Source organism: Brassica napus, chromosome C2, assembly GCF_020379485.1.
Source record: "Brassica napus cultivar Da-Ae chromosome C2, Da-Ae, whole genome shotgun sequence".
Taxonomy (NCBI): Eukaryota; Viridiplantae; Streptophyta; class Magnoliopsida; order Brassicales; family Brassicaceae; genus Brassica; species Brassica napus.
Genome location: NC_063445.1, coordinates 1,560,985 through 1,582,043, shown reverse-complemented (window position 1 = coordinate 1,582,043; position 21,059 = coordinate 1,560,985). Strand labels below are relative to the sequence as shown.

At 34.7% G+C, this 21,059-nt stretch overlaps 5 protein-coding genes, 1 long non-coding RNA gene and 1 other non-coding gene across 7 annotated transcripts; 1 reads left to right on the top strand and 6 right to left on the bottom strand.

Annotated features, from left to right (window-relative positions):
- Positions 1-48: 48 nt before the first annotated feature.
- On the bottom strand, positions 49-3,759 carry LOC106416412 (protein HEAT INTOLERANT 4-like). The gene is made up of 15 exons (XM_048747653.1): positions 3,703-3,759; positions 2,958-3,368; positions 2,586-2,624; positions 2,442-2,495; positions 2,293-2,359; positions 2,095-2,153; positions 1,883-2,007; positions 1,680-1,739; positions 1,330-1,388; positions 1,105-1,181; positions 943-981; positions 765-827; positions 635-682; positions 409-537; positions 49-314 (listed from the first exon to the last, which is right to left on the bottom strand). The coding sequence occupies exons 1-15, from the start codon at positions 3,757-3,759 to the stop codon at positions 267-269; spliced, it is 1,335 nt and encodes a 444-aa protein (XP_048603610.1). The 3' UTR covers positions 49-266.
- A 38-nt stretch (positions 3,760-3,797) lies between these two features.
- On the bottom strand, positions 3,798-8,231 carry LOC106416023. The gene is made up of 3 exons (XR_001283072.3): positions 7,940-8,231; positions 6,087-7,575; positions 3,798-5,837 (listed from the first exon to the last, which is right to left on the bottom strand). It is a non-coding gene; the product is annotated as an uncharacterized LOC106416023 (long non-coding RNA).
- Positions 8,232-9,084: 853 nt separating this feature from the next.
- On the bottom strand, positions 9,085-9,165 carry TRNAL-AAG. The gene has a single exon. It is a non-coding gene; the product is annotated as a tRNA-Leu (tRNA).
- Positions 9,166-9,660: 495 nt separating this feature from the next.
- Positions 9,661-11,133, bottom strand: LOC106416013. The gene is made up of 3 exons (XM_048746760.1): positions 10,893-11,133; positions 10,040-10,312; positions 9,661-9,804 (listed from the first exon to the last, which is right to left on the bottom strand). Exons 1-3 carry the CDS (start codon positions 10,911-10,913, stop codon positions 9,757-9,759), a joined length of 342 nt encoding a protein of 113 aa, XP_048602717.1. The 5' UTR covers positions 10,914-11,133; the 3' UTR covers positions 9,661-9,756.
- A 591-nt stretch (positions 11,134-11,724) lies between these two features.
- LOC106416968 lies at positions 11,725-12,339 on the bottom strand. The gene has a single exon (XM_013857840.2). The coding sequence runs from the start codon at positions 12,337-12,339 to the stop codon at positions 11,725-11,727; it is 615 nt and encodes a 204-aa protein (XP_013713294.2).
- Positions 12,340-13,073: 734 nt separating this feature from the next.
- Positions 13,074-14,640, bottom strand: LOC106417662 (DNA-directed RNA polymerase II subunit 4). Its single transcript, XM_013858442.3, has 6 exons — positions 14,414-14,640; positions 14,133-14,241; positions 13,886-13,963; positions 13,652-13,685; positions 13,498-13,566; positions 13,074-13,371 (listed from the first exon to the last, which is right to left on the bottom strand). Exons 1-6 carry the CDS (start codon positions 14,460-14,462, stop codon positions 13,294-13,296), a joined length of 417 nt encoding a protein of 138 aa, XP_013713896.2. The 5' UTR covers positions 14,463-14,640; the 3' UTR covers positions 13,074-13,293.
- A 3,277-nt stretch (positions 14,641-17,917) lies between these two features.
- Positions 17,918-20,916, top strand: LOC106416361 (26S proteasome non-ATPase regulatory subunit 12 homolog A). The gene is made up of 11 exons (XM_048746759.1): positions 17,918-18,071; positions 18,152-18,346; positions 18,932-19,039; positions 19,127-19,231; positions 19,312-19,368; positions 19,456-19,652; positions 19,745-19,844; positions 19,937-20,049; positions 20,140-20,293; positions 20,364-20,441; positions 20,530-20,916. The coding sequence occupies exons 1-11, from the start codon at positions 18,069-18,071 to the stop codon at positions 20,746-20,748; spliced, it is 1,329 nt and encodes a 442-aa protein (XP_048602716.1). The 5' UTR covers positions 17,918-18,068; the 3' UTR covers positions 20,749-20,916.
- The last annotated feature ends 143 nt before the right edge of the window (positions 20,917-21,059 follow it).

Below are 21,059 nucleotides of genomic sequence, written 5' to 3'. Positions count from 1 at the left end.
AAATGTGACCAAACTAATCTAAAATCCTCTTTGCGATTGCCATTTCAATTAAGAAAAAAAAATCAAGGATTAGGAAAAAAAATCAAGGTTTACTGGAGGAGATTACAAACTCATTAATGAAAAAAAATTACACTATTCGTCCAAACTTGTCTTTTTAACTATGAATAAAGCTCAAAGAGTTTCTGAGAGCACCTGTGATCAAAATATAAGTTTCATTTCTGCTGAAGCTGCCAAGAAAAAGCTTCTGTGTTCTCAAGATTTGATAATCAAAGGACTTCATGAGCCTTTCCATAGTATCTGTTAATGAACCGCGACTGCAAAAGAAAGGGTAAACCAGATTCACATATTAAGAACTCAAAAACGTCTTTTGGCAGATAATGTTTATTGTTTTTGTCTTTTGTTTCTTACCTTGACGCCAGAGACATCTGGTGTTTCTGGAGAAGGCAGAGGGTAGAATTTGTAGAACTTCATGCTTTGGAAGGCTTGTTTAGTCTCTTCGCTCATATCTTCAATAGCTTTCCTTCGAGCTTCTCTAGCCTGCATGGATCATTCCGTAAGCAAACAGTTCCATTCAATATATATATATATATATATATATATATATATCATCCATCTTGGTTTGGTTACTGTTTACCTCTCTATTAGCTTTCTTTGCAGCTCGTACTTGCTCTTTCACATATTCCTGAGAAAATTAAAAAAAAAAAAAAAGAACTTAAACAAATCTATGTCATGAACTGACTATTGAGTTATACAGCTCAACTTACTTTGAATTCGTCCTTTTGTTCTGCAGCTAAGGCTTCATCTTCAATCAGTTTATCCACAAATTCCTTAGATACATGCACAAAAAAACAATACAATGAATGCAAGAACACACAAGGAAGAAGCTGTGCAAAGACGAAAATGCTCTTGAATCAAATGAAGAAGTAATTTTCAAAGGCACACCTCAAGTTCGTCAAGCTCCCAGTCAAACTCACATACAACCTGCATAAACAGAACGTTAAAGCTTAATGATTTAAGAAATTACCCTAAACAATGTGCCTCTACTAAGCCATTTTATGTAGACTGCCACTCCCAACACATTCATTACACGCTGAGAAGACTTACCGGCGGTTCAGAGGGGAACATTATTTGAACCTCAGTACTCTGTTCCAGTTCATCTTCCGTAAATGGCTGATAGAAATCTACAAAGCCGAAAAAAAGAGAGATGTTAGATTTGTTGTTGCTTACCACATACATAACAGGGAATAAAACTAATAGTCTGCCATGTATTATAACTGGTTCTTGATCCGCATATTCTAACTGATATTGGCAGTGAGGAAGAAAACTCACAAGGAAGGCAATACTCGTACTTCTTGACGAGATCTTCCTTCATGTGTCTGAGAGCAGCTCTGCAGATAATACAAAGCTAAATTCAATACACCAGAACTGATAGATTCAAACAATACTATATGTGTGGGACCAAATCCTGCACCCTAGTAACAACAAATTACCAGGCAGATATGAGGGAGCAAATGATGCAAAACTTTCAAATGGTAGCCTCGTCTATCCATGTTTCATGTTCTAATTTAAAAATCATTGGAATGTAACTCAAAATCCCTTAATAGCAAGAGAAAATCGATCTTCTTAACTCTTATCAGTCGACTGACACTAAGAGGAGAAGGCAACACATGTTTACTAACCTCCTCCGGGTACAGCCCAAGACAAAAATTTGAAAGTCCATCCTATCAACTTGTCTACCCCTGCAGGAAGAACATATCAAAGGTAGTTAGCAAATGCTGGTAAACATCGCAAGGATAGTATGAGACGTAATTTGCGTTTCTATTCTCGCTGATTTAGGCACCCCACCAAATGTGTTCAGATGCAAGTTGAACTAATGAAGTACCTTTTGTCAACTGGAATGTAAGGAAGCCAGTTCATTTTCATCGTCTTCATTGGAATGATTTCCTCCACTTCTCTCTGAACCGACGTGATTCCAATCTTATCAGATGGTGGGAAGGGTGATTCAACCTGAACAAAGAGAAATGATATACGATTTTGAATCCAGAGATCAACGATATCAACCAAACATTGATAGTGGTTTAAACAACAACTTACAGCAACAACTGCTGGGACATGGAGAATCTTGTTTGCACCTTTGAATGGGACTAACTGGGCTGTAAAGATGAGAAGAATATTCAACAGAAACATAGATATCAGTATATCACAAGTGCTTACCATGTTTTGAACAGGATAAAAGACAAGGAGGCAGCATAAAAAGCAGTAACAAAAGAAGAAGAAGAAGAAACAGCTTACGTTCTGTACAACCGAAAAGAAAGACTTTCTTCCCGTAGAGCAATCCATCTTCCTCCTCCAATGCTTCCTGGCATACAAATATCAGAATCTCGTCAACGCTGAAAAAACTGTCGACTCAAAAATAGATAACAATAAACAAAACAACTTACTTCAAGATGTTTGAAGTCCCAATTGAATTCATAAAGGGCATCTAATTGGTCCCACTGCCACCACAATTGAACAACCATAAGCAAAAAAGAATATCAAAGGAGACCGTAACTTCAACGATGCAATTAAATCCCTAAACAATATACCTCAGTCCCCACTGGAAATGCAGCCTTCCACAAACCCTCCTGCAAAAAAAAAAACACAAAAGTATAACACCGAAAACTTCACAAACACCATTCAATTAAAAATTAGCTCTCTAGTAGTAACTCATGCTCGAAGTAGGATATACCATATATGGCAAACAATTATACTCAGAAGAGATATAAACCTATCATACTATTCTCACACTCCATCTATATAGTTATATATATCTTGCAACCAAGAGCTCTTATAAGCTCCAAACTAAAGGTAAGTTACATCACAAGCCTCAAATTGCATATAATCCAAGTGATAATGAATCTTAAGTCTTAACAGGCTTTATACATGATCATATGATATTCCAAGAGTAAAAGCACTACCAGATTACGCTCATCCTCGAAGTACTCAGGCTCTTCCTGTGGTTTGCTCACCCGAGCTTTCTTCGCCCTCGGAGCCTGCGGCTTCTTCTCGTCTTTCACTTCGATTCCCTTCTTCGTGGCTCTCTTTCGCTTCCCACCACCGCGAGCAGGTTTGTTCTTCTTCTTATCTTCCTCGTCCTTGACGTCCTCGTTTTGCTGAGAGGAAGACGAAGCGCCGTTGACCTCATCGACCTGTTTGTCTTCCTCCTCGTCTTTTACTCCGTCCTCCTGATTCTCCTCCTGCGTCGAGGCCTCGAGAGACTCGGCAATCACCTCGTCGTTCTGACTCTCTGCGACAGCTGCACCTTTGCGTCCGGCTTTAGAAGCGCCTCTTCTCTTAGCTCCTTTCTTGATTTGTGCACGATAGTAATACTAATGCTTCGGCGACGACGACGAAGAGGTTAGAGAGAGGGATCCGTAATTTCGAATTTTCGGAAGGCAACTCCTTTGGGTTTCTATTTATTTATTTATTTATTTATTGTGTTATCATCAGTGTCCTGCTTCAATTCAACGCCCCAAATTAAAATAAACGCGCCGGTTAGTGAAATTAGTTGGGAGGCCCAGTACTTACACTAAGGCCCAATTGTATTCATCCCCATGTGTGACTGTACAAAAGCCCAATTATATATTGAGGACAATTACAGCAAAGGATGTCAACTTAATTAAACTAATAGTATGCGGAGTTTAACCTGATTAAAGCATTAACAGAGGACTTGTTTCCAAATTTAGTCTTGTCATTGCTCCTAAGCAAGTTTAAACGCATCGCTTGCGGGTTGCGGAAAACAGATGGTTGATTAACATTTTAAACTCTTCAATATTGTGTAGCCAAGGTATCACTCAAGGTGTTAGAAGCTCAACACGGGCTATTCGTGTGGCTGAAGATAGACTAAGGAGGTTAACAAACATTGTTTTAAACTCTGTTTTCGAGGGGTGGACGGACTTCATGGTTAACTCTGTTTTCTACTTTATTAGTAGCTTTGATGCAGGAGGTGATGCATCAAACCAAGACGAGTGGAGCAGAACCAGTGGTAGCTAAAACAGCGAGGAGCTTAAAGGAAGGGATCGTTAAGGGACGTTCTTTGTTGCAATTGTTCTTCACTATCACTCGCTTCTCCAAAATGGCATCAAGATCTTTTGCAAAGCGAGCTAAGGAAGTAGAGGGTTGTGTTAATCTTTTACCAACCGCTTGTGTTACACAACGATCACAATGTGTTACACACGAGTTCGAGAGAAAGAATAAGATAGACGTTTCAGGCTTATAAACTTTTCTGAAAATACTTTTGTATTATTTAGATTCGGTGATTTGTTTACAACAGATGATTGATCTTTATATAGAGATCGAATCAATACAAGTATAAGAGACACAACTCTTTATACTAAAGGACACAACTTGAAGAGTTACAACTCTTTGTGTAATAACATAAATAACTAACTTATGTAAATGTATCAAGGAGAGATTAGATTATAGTTTAACACTCCTCCTTAATCATATCTCGACTTGACTCCAAGCTGCTTCCTTAGATCTTCAAATCTTGAACCACCCAATGCCTTTGTGAGAATGTCTGCGAGTTGATCATCCCCTTTGCAATACTTCAGTTCAATGATTCCCTTTTGCTCAGCTTCCCTCACGAAATGGTACTTGATCTCTATGTGCTTCGTCCTTCTGTGTTGCACTGGATTCTTCCCAATTGCTATTGCTGATTTGTTGTCACATAAGATTGGAATGCCTCCTTCAAACTTCTGACCAAAATCTTCAAATAGTCTTTGTAACCACACTGCTTGATTTGCTGCTGCACACACGGCTATGTACTCTGCCTCAGCCGTAGATTGCGCCACTGTTTGTTGCTTGCTTGACTGCCAACAAAACATGGCTGATCCAAGAGTAAACACATAACCTGAAGTGCTTTTCTTGTCTTCCTTAGAACCACCCCAATCGCTGTCCGTGTAGCCTAGAAGTCTTGGTTCTTTCACGCTTGTGAAGTACACTCCAAAGTTTGATGTTCCTTTGATAGACGTTTCAGGCTTATAAACTTTTCTGAAAATACTTTTGTATTATTTAGATTCGGTGATTTGTTTACAACAGATGATTGATCTTTATATAGAGATCGAATCAATACAAGTATAAGAGACACAACTCTTTATACTAAAGGACACAACTTGAAGAGTTACAACTCTTTGTGTAATAACATAAATAACTAACTTATGTAAATGTATCAAGGAGAGATTAGATTATAGTTTAACAGGTTGAACAATCACATTTCATTTCATATCATAGCTTAAGAATAGTCTATAGTTTGATTAATATGAAACTATGGAGACTATGATTATTGAGACGCAAAGCAAAGTTTCTTTTGGAGTATCATGTAATCAAGATCATCAAATTCTTCATCATGACAAAGTTTGAAGACTTGCAATGTATAGTAGTTTTTTAAATTTTAGTAAACAAAGTGAATCTTTTCATAGGTTGTGCCTAGAACTTGCTTTGCTTATCGCCATAAGCATCATCCTTATTATACACTTGCGTTTTTGTTTATTTTTGTTTTCTTACAATCAAATACTCAAACAACCTTACAAAGTTACGAACATCCAAGAATCATATATAATACACACAACACAACAAAAAATTTATAAACAAATATACAATAATGAAACATAAAAGTACGAGATTTTCTCCGTACATTATTAACTTGACTTTGACTTTGTTTCACATGGGTGACACGCCGCAATAGAACATTAGCCACGCGACATGTTAGTACCTCCAGGCTTGCCGGAACTATATTCCAGCTGCGATTTCCTGGACGTCACTTCCACAACCTCCGTCACTTCCTCTTCTTCTGATATCTTCTTTACCATGCATCATTATCATATATGTATACAGTTATCATTAGAATCTTTGTGATGTAAAACGATACGCGAGTCGCAACATAACTAACCATATTAAGTAACATAAAAAAACATATTCAAATTAATAGTATCATGCATACGTTTACGAGTTAAATATATATACATTATGAACTGTTTTAAAGATATAACTCGTAAACTTTTCATGACATACACTTCCAATATTAATCGTTGTTGATTTATACTCACCGGAAAATTACTAGGAGGTGATCTTACACCGAGAAACTTAACGAACAGAGATTGTAGAATCTCGTGGATGAAACTAAAAGGGATGTAGACGTAAGAAAAAACTCCACTTTCTGTTCTTCCTTTGCTCTCCATCTCTTCTTTCTTTCTTCTAATTGTGTGCTTAGAAGAGACTAATCGGATCACTAATATAGAGTTCAAATCACTCATCATTGATCTTGGTCAACTTTGAGCGTTTACGCTAATTACTATAAAAATATATTTATACAATTTATTTAAATGTAACAGCTCATCGGTCGCATATATTCCTATCATTGCATGATTTTTTTATGAAAATATTATTGCATGTTTCCCGTTTGCAATTAGTTGTATTTATTTAAGATTTGACACGTATTCGTTTGTTCAGATTAGCGATGCTAGGAACTATCAAAAAGTATATTCGTTGATTTCATATATCGTAGTCGATCAGAATACGTGAAGTAAAAAAAAAAAAAAAAAGAATACGTGAAGTAATAGAAGTATACAGTATCTTATTCTGTTGAAATTACTGGCGGTGAATCTGGTGATATATGCTTTACCTGGAACTTTGTGTCCCTCTCTCCCTAGTGATAGGTCAACGGACATTGGACCAGTGAATAAAAAAAAAAGGAATCATCTGATTTTCGTGTTTATCTGAATACGTGACTGGTTTTCTTTGATCGACTTTCTGTTCTCAATAAAATTAGTAAAAGCTAGTACAACGGAAGCATTGCACGGACTTTTACATCAGTTTGCTGGTAAAACAAAAAATCCTTAATTAATTAAGTTGTGAGCTTGGAATATATTCTGATCAAATTTAAAATTAATATCTTGTCTACAAATCGACACATCAGATTTTATAGATAGCCTGTTCTAACGATTTTACTTTATTGTTTCTAAGTATATTTCCATTTTTCTTTATTCTATCGAATTTGTTTATATTTTACACTAATTTATGATTGTTCGACTATTTTTTTATATAACAACACTAAATGTGTTTTCATGTTAAAATAAAATATATAATTTTATCTGTTTTCTTAAGTTTCAAGATTTTACCAAAAATCTCAATATAATGGAACAAAAGGATATATATTTTTATATTAAACCATATTTTAATATTAACCAGAGATACATTATTTTCCGTACCATTTGGCCACCGTCCACGATCGTCCATCCACACAAACGTCTGAAAAACAAAAGCCTTTATGCTTTGAATAATTTTAAGACTTAATGGAACTTCATGATATTAGCCAAAAATACACATAAAACGATGTGTATGATAAACGTGAAACATTGCATGCAACTAGTAATCTGTTTTTTCCGCGTGGCTTTTATGGCTGATAGATAGCAAAACAACAAATCAAGTGTTCCTAATTTAGTTGTGGCCGCCTGGCTTTCCAGAGCTATGTGGCTCTCTCGGCCTTTTCTTTGATCCGACTAAAATTCCCCTTGTCGTCACGGCATCCTCCTGAACCTGGTCTTGTAATAGTTAGAAGAAAAATCTCATCCTATTAATCATCAAATAGGAACGTCCAGTATAGTATGGTCAAATCGATATAAAACAAAAAGAAATTCCTTTTTTAAACTATGAAATTACAGATATATATATATATATATATCAGACCGTATCAGAGAAAATCAAATTTATAATTGGTTGTTATATATCATTAATATAAAAAAAATCTCAACATAACCTATCTGAATCGAAACCAGTATATCAAAATACATACGCATATGCATGTGAATATTTATACTAATGATATGTACATATGCATACGCATGTGACCATGCATAATTCCTTGATCTCTTTAGGTTTTTTCCTAATAATTGATACGTACCGAAGATGCCGAAGAATTGGAAGGAGAGGTATAAAGACCAAGACACTTTAGGAAACTCTTGAGAGCTTCGTTACAGAATTGGAAAGGACCCCAAAGATGAGATCTTTCTTCTCTCTTCCTCCATTGGAATCCAAGTCACTCAGTATACGAGGTGATGTTTTAGTCTGTCTTATCACTATCCTTGTTATAGCTTGACACAACCAAAAAAATCCATGTATACCTCTAAAACTCGGTACAATAAAAGCAGGAGAGGTTTAGTGGGGATGGAGAGCGACGTCCCAAAGGTCCAACAATAAACAAGATTCGTTTTTTCTTCAGTGTGCATTGTCGGTTTAAACTCGGATAATAACACAAAATGATACAATATGAACTATTATACTCTTGTGTTTTTTGCTACAAAAATATCCAATCATAAAAACATAATGCAAACAAAAGTATATAACATTAGCAGTAATTATTTATAGAACGTTTCACATCCAGCAGACTCTAAATTTTATTATATTGATAGTTGTAATACAAAAAATATGAAGACCTGTCTTTCGATAGGTTCTAATAATGTTTTGGCCTGGCTCTGTCAGTCTATGCCCATGGGTATTAGTTGTCGGTCGGTATGCTTTTCAATAATACTTTAATCTTCTCAAACTCTCAAATCTTTCCGATGCATTATTGGTGACTTTCTTGAGTTTTCAATTCATCATCATATGTAGATTGATAAACTAAATTTAGCCCAAGCAAAGCAAGTGCGATCATGACTTTTACTATATACTAACTTAATATTTTGGGAGATAAGCCTTACAATGTATCAACTATCAAGAGTAACAAAAACTTTCATGGTATTATCCTCATATGATAGAAGTTTTAATTTAGATATTTTTTTTTAGATAAACAAAGCTTATCTTCTCGGATATTTACTAACACAATTACCCGATTGATGAAAGTATTTAGCGAGAAAAGTTTATTATTTAAAATCTTAAGTTTCTTGGTGAAGTTTTAAAAGGGAGAAAAAACAATTATAACTTGTTTTGGCTGTCGTTAAAAAGATGCTTTGAAAACATGAGTTTATATTACCTACTATGATAGAAGGCCCAGATACGGTTACGGATTTGAAAACATGATTTTAGATTTAAAAAAAAAAACAAAATGTATGTTGACAGTGGGATTTGAACCCACGCCCTTTCGGACCAGAACCTTAATCTGGCGCCTTAGACCAACTCGGCCATATCAACTTGATGTTTTAGCAATATAAAAGAAATTTTTATTTTAAATAAAAAATGGAAAAAGATAAACCATAAAAAAAAGGATCGGTTAATGTCATCTGAGGAATTGTCTGCACCAGCCATTAACTTTGAAGCAGTGATAAGCCAGTGTCTGAAAATTAAAAGTGAAGAGACAAAGACGCGAGCGTAAATTCAGAGATATTTCTTGGGCTTATATTAAAGCACATTATAGAATCAAATAATGGTCTTTTTGTTTTGTCTATAAATCTACTGTGTTTTTTTAGAGTAAGAATTTAATCTTCTTTATCATGTTTTTTTTTTTAAATATGTCATCCAATCGGCCTTATTGCCTTAATGTTGCTGAAACTTCGAGTTGCCATGTATACTGGAGTGGTCAGTAATATTCACATTCGACTAAACAAATTATGCAAAGCAATTAGCTTAGAACTAAGCTAATCTTCTTCTTGTAATAGAGCTATGTGCATATAGTAAAAAAGTGAGACAGATGGATTCAAACATATATAAAAGAAAGAGTCACCACATTCATTTTCCAGATTTGAATTACAAGTCAATATGTATATTAATAAGAGAATAATCTCTTCAAGCTTTGACGCAGCAGTTGAAGCAGCTGAAGATGCTTCTCTTTGCCTGTTTCCAAACAACCACAACATATTCTTATGTTACTTAAAACACTAATAGTCATCATAATCAAGAGAGACTGCTCAATAAAACTATGTTCAATAATTTAAGGTCCTTGAAATATTTTCAGCAAACCAGTAAGATATATAAGACACATCTTGGTTACAAAACCACGTCCTAAATGCAAATATTTATGTTTGAAACGATCAAAACAAAGACACAAAAAAATGGGTTGGAAACTTACAGAAGGGGAATGTGGTTGGTGATGGTGGTCCGGAGAGAAGTGTTGCTTGTTTTCAGTATGGACAGTTGTGAGTTTAGCTATTGGTGCTGATGACTCGGGTGGCTTGATGAGCTCTTCTTCGTTGCCAAAACTGGCTAGAGAAGGGTCTCTCTTGTTCTGTTTCCTCATCTCCCTTATCTTGGTGAAATCCATCGAGTAATCAGGCATTGCTCCTCCTCCGCTTTTCTGGTCCCAATCACCAAACTGTGGCACAGATAGCCATGGAGAGTTCTTCTGCACAGCAACCACAATTTAACAAAAGATTTCACATTAATTGCATTTAGACTTTACTGAACTGTTTCTAAGCTTTGAAATGTATTAGAGATTGACAATAATCGAGTAGAAGTATTAGTGTCTGAATGGCAACATGGGGACAATTACGAAGCGGTTCTAAATTAACAAAATATATAGATACATAGTTAGATGTAGAAATTTTTGTTACTAATAATACCTAACAATTGAGCCAAAAAAAATAAAATAATACCTAACATCGGTGTGATGCGGTTTATAAACATTCAGAGCCTTATTATCTTTTTATAAATTCAAAAAGGTAACCAAAGTTCTGAAAATACAGAGTAGGTGACAACGTTCTGTTTCCGGTTACTCAGATTTTAGATTTTCATAACTATAACAACATCACTATTCACTAGTGCTTGGAGCTTGTTAAAAGTGTGAAACCCAAGCTCGACTACGACAAGATCCAAACGGTACCAACAAAACAAGCAGAGCTCGAGATATACTTAACTAGAAGTGATCGGGAAACCATACAACACATAAGCGAAGTAAAACAGATGAAGAAGAAGATGGTGCATACCTCTTTTCTGTCCTCCTCCATTTGATTCAAATCTGTCAAAGAGAAGTTTGTAGTTACAGGGAAATAGAGAAATCAGCTGACTTTTTAATGTATGTTTCTGCCGATATGATGATGCTAGCGAAAGAGAAGCTGGATAGACAGACAGGAACGATACTATGTTAAAGATGTTAAATTATTACAGCAAAAAGACAGCTCGACTTCTATCAATCAAAATGATTTTTCAGTTTCTTTATTTCTGTCATGGCCATTGGCTCAATGATTAACGTATACGGTATACCTATAAACAATTACGGAAAGTCCGAGGCGGTGTGTAATAATCACGAGAATGCCATTTACGACATTTTTTATCCTCACAGACGAATTTTTTTTTTAATGAAAAACAGACGATAATATAATTAAAAGGAATTTATATAAATATATTGAGCTTTTTATGATCAACCAAATTAATAATATCATATGTCAATCCATATTAGATGTCGATATTTTGATTGAAAAGTATTTGAGGTTGGTTGATCCCTTTACAAATTTGTAAGAAAAATGTACAAAAAATAACAATTTTGGCCAATGAATACAAAATATGAGAGAGGCATGTTATGTGCCAGTGACTGTATTATTCACCCTGTATGAAGATACGCATGTTATGTGCCTTCAAATTCAAACATGTTGGTGTAGTGATTTGTGATGACTCCAAAAGTGTCAGGTATGATTGTATGAACACCATGCATCAACCTCAAATCGATATTCTTTTTATTGGATCTGATAAATTATTTAGCAATACAAAAGAAAATAGAAACAATACACGAACCAAACCTAATAAACTTCATGCGGAAACTTAAGACATCAAACCGAACTGTGACATTTTGCCTGAAGAAGACCGGTTTGGGATCCCCGAACCAAACTCCAAACCACCGTAATTCCAATTCCCAGCGTTGCTATTACTTAAAACCGTTATTTGACTCGACAACAGAACCGGAGGATTTTTCCATTTCGGAACCGGACCGGTTACGAACATCGACTCGACCAACGATCCCGCTTCACTAACCGCCTTAAAAAACTTACCGTTCTCCGGCAACACTCCACCGATCATCTCCAGCACAACTGTCTCGTAATCCCTCGTCTTCTCAGCGACAACATGCATCTGACTCGACGGGAAGGTGGGATCCAACGGCGACGAATAGACACTCGAGCCAAAATCCAACGGCGATGGAGAGGAGAGCCGCGACGGAGAATCTACGGGGAAGTGATTGTGATTACAGTTTTGAGTAGTTTCATCTTTGGTTTCTGGCTGATGACAGCGTATTTGTTCTTCGTACAACAGTAAGGTGTCGAAGAGTTGCCGTAACTGAGAGGCTTCGGCGAGTGACTGCATCAGTTGTTCCTTTGCTTCGTCTCTTTCTTGGACAGCAAGTTTCCACAGATTATAGTAATGCAGAGTTTCTTGGTGCATGTTTTATATTCCTTGAGAAAAAAATACTCTGTCAAATGTTAAAAAAAAATAAAAAAAATAAAATAAAATGTGAATGTTGAATAGTTTTTGTTTCATAATTTTTTTAATTAAAAAAAATCAAATGTTTCATACTTTGAACTTTTGAAGTATACTAGCAGAAACATTTACCTCAATTATAATTTAGCAAAAAAAAAAAAACATTTACCTCAAAACTCAAGGTTCACGCCAAGCCAACCAGAACTGTGAATCGAGAACGAGGAAGAAGAGTTAAGAAATGTGAGAATCTATTTATAAGAGCTGAAATTAATTAGAGTTTGTACATTTGGTAGGGTTATATTTTAGTGCCCAAAGTAATAATGGAAAGTGTATTAGTTATTTTGGAGCTTGTTGATTATTGGAGAATATCCTAGTGATTTACTTGCATATTGTTTTGGTGTATAAGGTGATTTAGACATTCTGATTAGGGAAATGTAATATTTACTATTTATATTCATGAAGTCTTGAGATCTGTTGATTTCTTTTATGTTCTTTCATTAAAGAAGAGTGATACAGCAATACATATTTGTTTTTATCCACAAAATTGGAGTTGCATCGTTCAAAAACTAAATGTTTTATTCTACTCAATGTACTGAATATTGGTCTATAAATGCCAAGAGATGGAACTGAAACTTCGCACTTGTAACTTTAGGTATATCATATTCACATGATATCATCATTTTGTAAGAAAAACTCCATAAGTAAAAAGATGTATATTTCATTGCAAGCTTGGATCATCCATTGTAAACTACATTCATTAAACATGAAGGGTATCGTTCCAGAGATTATGGCCATGAGAGTGTCATAATTTCAGACATTGGAAAATTAACTCGAGACATCATCAGCTTAAAGGCGAATACGACACCCTGAAATACTACTAATCGGTTCATAATCTTAGATCTTGAGAATTTTTATGAACTACTCAAATCTCTTGACAAGGGAGAGATCATTGAGCATCTTCTCAATTGCTTCATCACTGTGAGCTCTTCCTTTTGTCTGCACAAAACATAAAAGCTCACATCATATCTCAAAAGTCAAACAGACATAACAAGGCTATTTGCCCTTTTTAAAGTATCTGTCTGATCTCCACTGAATTAGAAAAAGGTAGAATATTTCTTTTACCTTGAGAGAAGGAACCATAGCCACAGCTTCTTCAGCAGTTTCGGGACATAGATTGCCAAGAACGCAAAGCTGTTGAACAACGAGACCAATGCAGTGAGTTTAAAGTCTTCTATCAAAACGACCTAGCTACAAAAATCCAATCTCAAAATTTTACCTCAAACTCAGTGAGTTGATGTCTACTCAAGATTCTGTGGAACTGGCGTTAAGGTAAAACATGTTGCAATAAAATCAAATGGCATATCCTCACAATACTAAAGAACTATACTATCTCATTCATCGTTCAGTGCTAAGAAAAGCAGAATCAAAGCATTCTCATAAAGATGAAAGCATGTCAAAGCATTAGCTAAATACTAAGAGAATCTAAAACTAATCACAGAGAAGAGGATACTCTCGAACTTGTCGAACAGCATCTGGATTCTTGTAGCGGCTAAATCGCTTCACATACTGCAAGGACTTCTCAAACACTCTGCAACAAGAATCCATATATATAAGCTTCTTCACCAATAAGTATTCGTTTTTAAACTAATAACAAAAGCAGAGTACAATCTTTCAAAATACTTAGTCTCCAAGATCGAAGCTTTCTCTGCTGGGTTTACAGTGAATCTCTACAAAGCACAAAACTTTACAAAACTTACTGAGAAACTTGATTCATAGGATCCTCAGAGACTTGCTGCAGCTGCTCGTACTTGTGCTCAAGGATCAAAGACACTTCACAGTTCATTAAGCACTTCGCCTTCAAAAACTCTAATTTGCCACAAACAAACGAAAACCCATTAAAATTTCAGTGCCAAATCTCCGAAATTAACGCAATTTCAATCGATTGCAGTAACATCAATTCGAATTAAAAATTAAAAAAAAAACCCTAATTTTCGCGATGCAATAGCTAAGGAGCATGGAGAAGGGGATAGAGAAGTACCGTCTCCGATCTTGAGCTCGGCGGCGTTCTCTTCTTCTTCTCCAGACATTGCGAGGCAAATCGAACCCTTTAGAGATTATCTTTTTTCTTCTCTTGATTTTGATTTTTCTCGTCGAACGAGTGAAAGAGAATTATAAGGCCAAAAGAAACAATCTCAGTAATATAAAAAGAAGAAAGCAAATCCTATTAAAAAGGAAATACATAAAAAGGAAATACTAAAAAAATGGAAACTGAGACTAAATAAAATAATAGTTACGTGATTTATTGATTAAATCTAAATTTTGATTTTCTTAGCGGTGTAATTTATTGAATGTATAGCAGTAATTTCTGGACATATCAAATTAACAATATATGATTCCAATCTTTTTTATATAATGCATGTTTATGTTATGTAGATTATTTTCTTTTTTTTGATAAATAAAATTATGATGACGAAGAAAAACATGCGTTTCTCACACTTACGAACGGCTTAGATTTTAATTTAATAAAGTCAATGTAAAAGAATAGCATATTGCAGACTGAAACTGGTATTTCTCATAACATTATTCATGTTAAAAATAATAATTTTTATTTAATGTTACCACAATTTGGGTTTGTTATTGATTTAAATTCGTAAGGTCCTACAGATCTACTAAACTCGGACCTATACTTGCGTCTCTTCTTGATGGGTAAATCTGCTTCATTCCGACCAGTCTTGCGACAAAAACGAACATGATTAATACGACAGCGACGACGATGTTCCTCTACAATTTCGCCTTCTTCAATTGCTATAGCGATTGGTTCCATAGCTTCATTTATTTGCATCTCTCGAATCTCTGTTTCCATAAGTTTGTTGAACATCTCAGAAAGACATTCGTCTTCGCTAAACAGATACTGAAGACACCATATGAGTCTCTCTCCTTCTATAAGCCGTGACCTAAACAGTTTCATCAGGTTCATGTACTGTCTAAGTTTTGTTGAGCTTAGCCTTTCTCTGATGAACATCGTTATATCCTGGAAGTGTTGCTCCCATGATACATCGTTGCTTTGAGTCCTCATCCTCGTCTTAGACTATTTTTTACTTGTCTGGGTTCAAGATATGTATGTGTGTGTTTGTTTTGTTTATAAGGAAAAGACTACATGTGTATTTATAAGAAAACAATTGTTTACGATTACCATGTGGTTTAGGATTTTGAATTATAATTAGATTAGGACAAGTAAAATTCAATCCTGTATAAAATAATATCACTAAACCAGATTTATTGTACCAGAAAAAACCAAACCCGACCAAACCAACCCGATCCAACCAAACTCAAACCGATCAAACAAATAATTTAGTTTGATTTGATTTTAAACCGAACCAAACCGAAGTATTTTTTAGTTAAATTAATTAAATATACTAATAATATTAAAATTTAATATATTTAGCCATTTGACATAAACAACGAAACATAATTTTATATATTTTTCTAAACGAATAGAATAAACACAATTAAAAATAAAATAAAAATCTCATACATTAACATTAAAACCGATAATTACTTATGATATTTATATTAGGTTTGAAGATAAAAATATAAAATTATTGGATTATATCTTCTAACATTTTCTGTGGTGTTTGGCTTTACCATTAATATGAAAAAATAATTTAGTGTCAAATGATGATTTGTTTATGTTTTTATAAATTATATTTTTGTAACAAAACTAAAAAAAACAACTCGATTTAACTGAAAAAATAAAAACAAAACCAAATCAAACCGAACACCAAATTAAACTGAAGCGAACACAAAACAAACCGAACTAAAACAGAACCGAACGCAAACAAACCAAACTAAAACCAAACCGAACACATACAAACCAGACTAAAATCAAACACAAATCAAACCAAACTAATTTAGATTTACTTTGGTTAAAGTTTTTTTAGACCCAAAAAAAGAAACTAAATCGAATCCATAATTAAACCGAATGCCCACCACGAGACCAAACCAATCAATTTGATGGGGTTTAAAATCCAATCAGGAATAAAATAATATAACTAAACCGGATTATAGTACAAGTCAGACCAAAACCAATCAGCTAGTTAATATATGAGAATAACAAATTGTGTTGTTGGCTTTACCGTTAATATGAAAAATGATTTAGTGTCAAATGATAATTTGTTCATATTTTTATAAATTATAGTTTTGCAACGAAACTAAAAAATCAACTCGATTTAACTGAAAAAAAAAACAAAACCAAATTAAACCAAACCGAACACAAAACAAACTGAAATATAACCAAACCGAACATAAAACCGAACCGAACTAAAACCAAACATAACTAAAACCGAACAAACCAAACACAAAACAAACCAAACTAATTTGGATTGACTTTGGTTAAAGTGTTCATATGCTCCCATAATACATTGTTGCTCTCACTCCTCATCCTTGTTTTAGATTCGATGTGCTTTTACTTCTCTCGGTTTAAGATTTGTGTGTGCGTTTGTTTATAAGGAAAATGAAAACATGTGTATTTATAAGAAAACGAGTTGTTCATGATACTATCTGGTTTAGGATCTTAAATTCTAATTTGACTAGGACTTTTTTTAACACCAATTTGATTAGGACTATTAAAATCTAATCAGGGAAACAAATAATACCCCTAAACCGAATCTATAGTACGTGATCAAACCAATCAGTTAGCTAATATTAGGGGTGGGCACTTCAGTTATTTTCTCGGTTCGGTTTGGTTAGTTTGGTTATAGTATTTTTCCAATTGAAATAAACCATTGTTAGTTTGGTTTGGTTTGTATTAGGTTCGGTTGGATTTAATTTTTGGATCAGTTTATTTAGGTTTTTCTTAGTTAGGTTCTTCTTAGTTTAATTTTTTTGAGAGAAATTATGTTTTTAGTATAAATTATGTAAACATAAACTATGTGAACTAGATTCAATATCAAACTGAAACAAAAACTTTTAAAAATCACAAAAGATATATAAGAATTAAAACAAATGATAGTTAACTAAAAAAAAACCAACATCATTAGTAACGTCTCTTATATCATTATTAAAAAGCTTGCAATGAATAATTTTCTATGTGATGTTGTGGAGAAGAACTTTTGTTTTAATAAAATTTGCTTTAGGTTTTAGGTTTTAGATTTAGATCTAACATCCATGTTTACATATATAAGAATATAAAGATATAAACTTTTCTATTTTTCTAAATAAAATATTTTAATGATTACATATTCAGTTAGAACAATATATGTTAATAAATGAAAAATAGAAAATATGTGGTATGGTATTAGAATTTTAATATATCGGTATTACTAATATTTTTAATTAAAATAATTATAAAAACACATCGGTTTCTCGGTTCTGTTCGGTTTAAAACCAAACTATTCAGGTTGGGAAAATCTTCAACCGAATGGTTTAAAATAGACTTTTGTTCGGAGTGAATCGATTTCGGTTCGGTTGGTTCCGTTTGACTCGGTTCAGTTTTTTTCCACCCCCTAGCTAATATACAAGCTAAAAACAAATTAGTCAATGGCCCAATAGTGGCCCATTATAAGAATTATCGGCCCAAGAATCTGAGCTTTCTTGTTCAAGGGGTTGAGACTCTGCCATCGTTTCTGTGCTCGGCAACTCCATAAGCTCCTCTAATCTCTCTCTATCGCCTCCTCTCATTACTGTGTTTAGCGATGGCGAGTTCTCGATTTCTCAGATCCGTTGTTAATTCTCGCTCTCGTTTCGGATTTTGAATCTAATTCGTGTGGATTTTCAGGGAGACAGCGGCAACCTCGAGGCGTCGATAGATCGGCTTCTGAATGAAGAGAAGCAGATGAGGCTCGCGGAGAATGTATCCGGTACAAGGAAGGCGGCTACCGAGATTCTGCAGCTCTGTTTCGAAGCTAAGGACTGGAAGCTTCTCAACGAGCAGATTCTCAATCTCTCCAAGAAGCGTGGTCAGCTTAAACAGGTTATCTCATTAGTTTCTTCGATTGAGCTTGTTGAGGAATCAAAAGGAGTTGTTAGGTTGGAGATTTCGTTTGTGTTTGTACTGTGAATCGCATAGGGATTAGTGTTTGGTAACCGGAACATAGGGATTCACCTTCTGTGGCTAATACATAACTCATTTTAGGGGAGTTTGACCTGTGATAAGTTGCTTTTGTGATTCCTTTGATTTTGATAATCTGGAAAGAATCTTGGCCATTGTGTCAGAGGTCACTGGTTCGAGTGACCTCTTAGAAGAAACTAATATTACTTGTTTCCGCCCCGAACCTCCTGGTATTAAGAAAAAATGTTTAACTGTTGACTTTAGTATTAATGCTAAGTTTGGTCATTGCACATAGTGGATGATTGTATTTGCATATTTACTTCAGTTTATTACTAAGCTTTACTCTATTTTCAGTTTTTTTGTTGTTGATTTTACTTTGCTTTTCGAGTTTCTTTTAGTCTAATATCTTCATACGTAATTAATTTTGGTTTTTTCATGTTTAGAACTCTAGAATTATATTGTTAAAAGTAAAACGGTTGTGAGTTTATTTTGTGGATCCATTTGCAGGCTGTGCAATCCATGGTGCAGCAAGCAATGCAGTATATCGATCAGACTCCAGACATAGAAACTCGTATTGAGCTTATCAAGACGCTGAACAATGTTTCTGCTGGAAAGGTGCGGAAGAAACTGATGGTGTTATCTTCAGTCATATATTTTGATCAGTTTATGTGACTGTTTGCGTTTTTAACTCTACGTGTGTAGATATATGTTGAAATTGAGAGAGCTAGACTCACAAGGAAGCTTGCTAAGATTAAGGAAGACCAGGGTCAGATTGCTGAGGCTGCAGATCTCATGCAGGAAGTTGCTGTAAGCTTTTACTACCTTAAGCTATTTAATTTTCCTGAGAATATTCTTTTGTAGTTAATCAATTTGATCTTGAATAACAGGTGGAGACATTTGGTGCTATGGCAAAAACTGAGAAAATTGCATTTATCCTTGAACAAGTAAGAACTTGCATTATACTGTTGTTTAGTATATCTACTGGTATTCTCATTTGTGGTGTGCTAATTACTTTTGGTTAACCTTTGAAGGTCCGTTTGTGCTTGGATCGTCAAGATTATGTTCGTGCGCAAATCTTATCTAGGAAGATCAATCCTAGAGTGTTTGACGCAGATACGAAAAAAGATAAGAAGAAACCTAAGGAAGGTGAGAACATTGTAGAGGAGGCTCCTGCTGATATACCGTCTTTGTTGGAGCTTAAGCGAATTTACTATGAGCTAATGATTCGGTAAGTCTTCTATAAGACATGTTTCCACTTTCTGATGTACCGTGGCATTCTCATCTTTCTATAAATAACCATATAAAAACTCAACCATGTAGGTATTATTCTCATAACAATGAGTACCTTGAGATCTGCCGTAGCTACAAGGCGATATATGACATCCCTTCTGTAAAAGAAAACCCAGAGCAGTGGATTCCAGTAAGCTTCATACCATTGATTTAGTGTTTAGTATAATATACATTTCTATGGTTAGTTTAATAATAATTTTCTCTTTGATCTTAAAACAATAGGTCCTGAGGAAGATCTGCTGGTTCTTGGTCTTGGCACCTCATGATCCAATGCAATCAAGCTTGCTCAATGCAACTTTGGAAGATAAGAATTTATCAGAAATTCCTGATTTCAAGTAGTTTTCTTTCCCCCCATAAACTCCGTTTTTAATTGCTGTTTCGGTTTCATATGGTTCTGAGTAGTCTCTTTATCTTGTTCGTACCAGGATGCTTCTAAAACAGGTAGTGACAATGGAGGTTATTCAATGGACGTCTCTCTGGAACAAATACAAGGATGAGTTTGAGAAAGAAAAATCCATGGTTGGAGGTTCTTTGGGTGACAAAGCTGGTGAAGATCTGAAACTGAGAATCATTGAACATGTAAGTCTCTCCATGATAATCATTTTTTGTTGGCAACTGCTGTTATTAATTTTTTCTATTTTCTCTACAGAATATTCTCGTTGTCTCAAAGTACTACTCAAGGATAACCTTAAAGAGACTTGCAGAGCTTTTATGCCTAAGCATTGAGGTAATAGATCTGTTCTCTCTGGTTGTATCATCTGTTTGTTACTTGTAAAGCTTATTTATACAATTGAATTGTTGGAATAATTTTTCAGGAGGCGGAGAAGTATCTCTCAGAGATGGTAGTGTCCAAAGCACTGATTGCAAAAATAGACAGACCATCAGGAATCGTGTGTTTCCAGGTGTCGAAGGACAGCAACGAGATTCTCAACTCGTGGGCAGTGAATCTGGAGAAGCTCTTGGATCTTGTTGAAAAGAGTTGCCACCAGATTCACAAGGAAACAATGGTCCACAAAGCCGCACTGAGACCTTGAAACAGCATGTGCTCTTCCATGAAACTTTTCAGGATCTTCGTTGTGTTATTATTAGCATCTTTGTGTGGGAGAAAAAAAAACTCAGAAACAGTTGTTTCTTTGTCAAGACTATGTAGTTATGGTTTTGTACACTAGTTGGTTTTATCATCATTTTGGTTTTCAAAGATATTTAGTGGATTATTTCTTTTTAAAATTCACAAACATAAATTTAAGAAAACTTTGTTTTACTAATTTCAAAAATAAGAATAAATTGTTGACAAATCTAAAAATAATTACATTGTTTTAAATTGTTGACAAATCTAAAAATAATT

Excerpts from the sequence above, each read along its gene's own strand:
- LOC106416412 (XM_048747653.1), bottom strand. The coding sequence starts at position 3,759 with ATGCGTTTAAACTTGCTTAGGAGCAATGACAAGACTAAATTTGGAAAC. Across the intron at positions 538-634 it reads CAAAGAAAGCTAATAGAGAG|GCTAGAGAAGCTCGAAGGAA; the intron begins GTAAACAGTAAC and ends TGATCCATGCAG. Across the intron at positions 315-408 it reads CAGATGTCTCTGGCGTCAAG|TCGCGGTTCATTAACAGATA; the intron begins GTAAGAAACAAA and ends TTTCTTTTGCAG.
- LOC106416013 (XM_048746760.1), bottom strand. The coding sequence starts at position 10,913 with ATGGAGGAGGACAGAAAAGAG. Across the intron at positions 10,313-10,892 it reads TGGAGGAGGACAGAAAAGAG|AAGAACTCTCCATGGCTATC; the intron begins GTATGCACCATC and ends GTTGCTGTGCAG. Across the intron at positions 9,805-10,039 it reads ACCAACCACATTCCCCTTCT|GCAAAGAGAAGCATCTTCAG; the intron begins GTAAGTTTCCAA and ends GTTTGGAAACAG.
- LOC106416968 (XM_013857840.2), bottom strand. The coding sequence starts at position 12,339 with ATGCACCAAGAAACTCTGCATTACTATAATCTGTGGAAACTTGCTGTC.
- LOC106417662 (XM_013858442.3), bottom strand. The coding sequence starts at position 14,462 with ATGTCTGGAGAAGAAGAAGAGAACGCCGCCGAGCTCAAGATCGGAGAC. Across the intron at positions 13,964-14,132 it reads CCTATGAATCAAGTTTCTCA|AGTGTTTGAGAAGTCCTTGC; the intron begins GTAAGTTTTGTA and ends TTCTTGTTGCAG. Across the intron at positions 13,567-13,651 it reads ATCAACTCACTGAGTTTGAG|CTTTGCGTTCTTGGCAATCT; the intron begins GTAAAATTTTGA and ends GTTGTTCAACAG.
- LOC106416361 (XM_048746759.1), top strand. Across the intron at positions 19,040-19,126 it reads ACAATGTTTCTGCTGGAAAG|ATATATGTTGAAATTGAGAG; the intron begins GTGCGGAAGAAA and ends CTACGTGTGTAG. Across the intron at positions 19,369-19,455 it reads TTGCATTTATCCTTGAACAA|GTCCGTTTGTGCTTGGATCG; the intron begins GTAAGAACTTGC and ends TAACCTTTGAAG.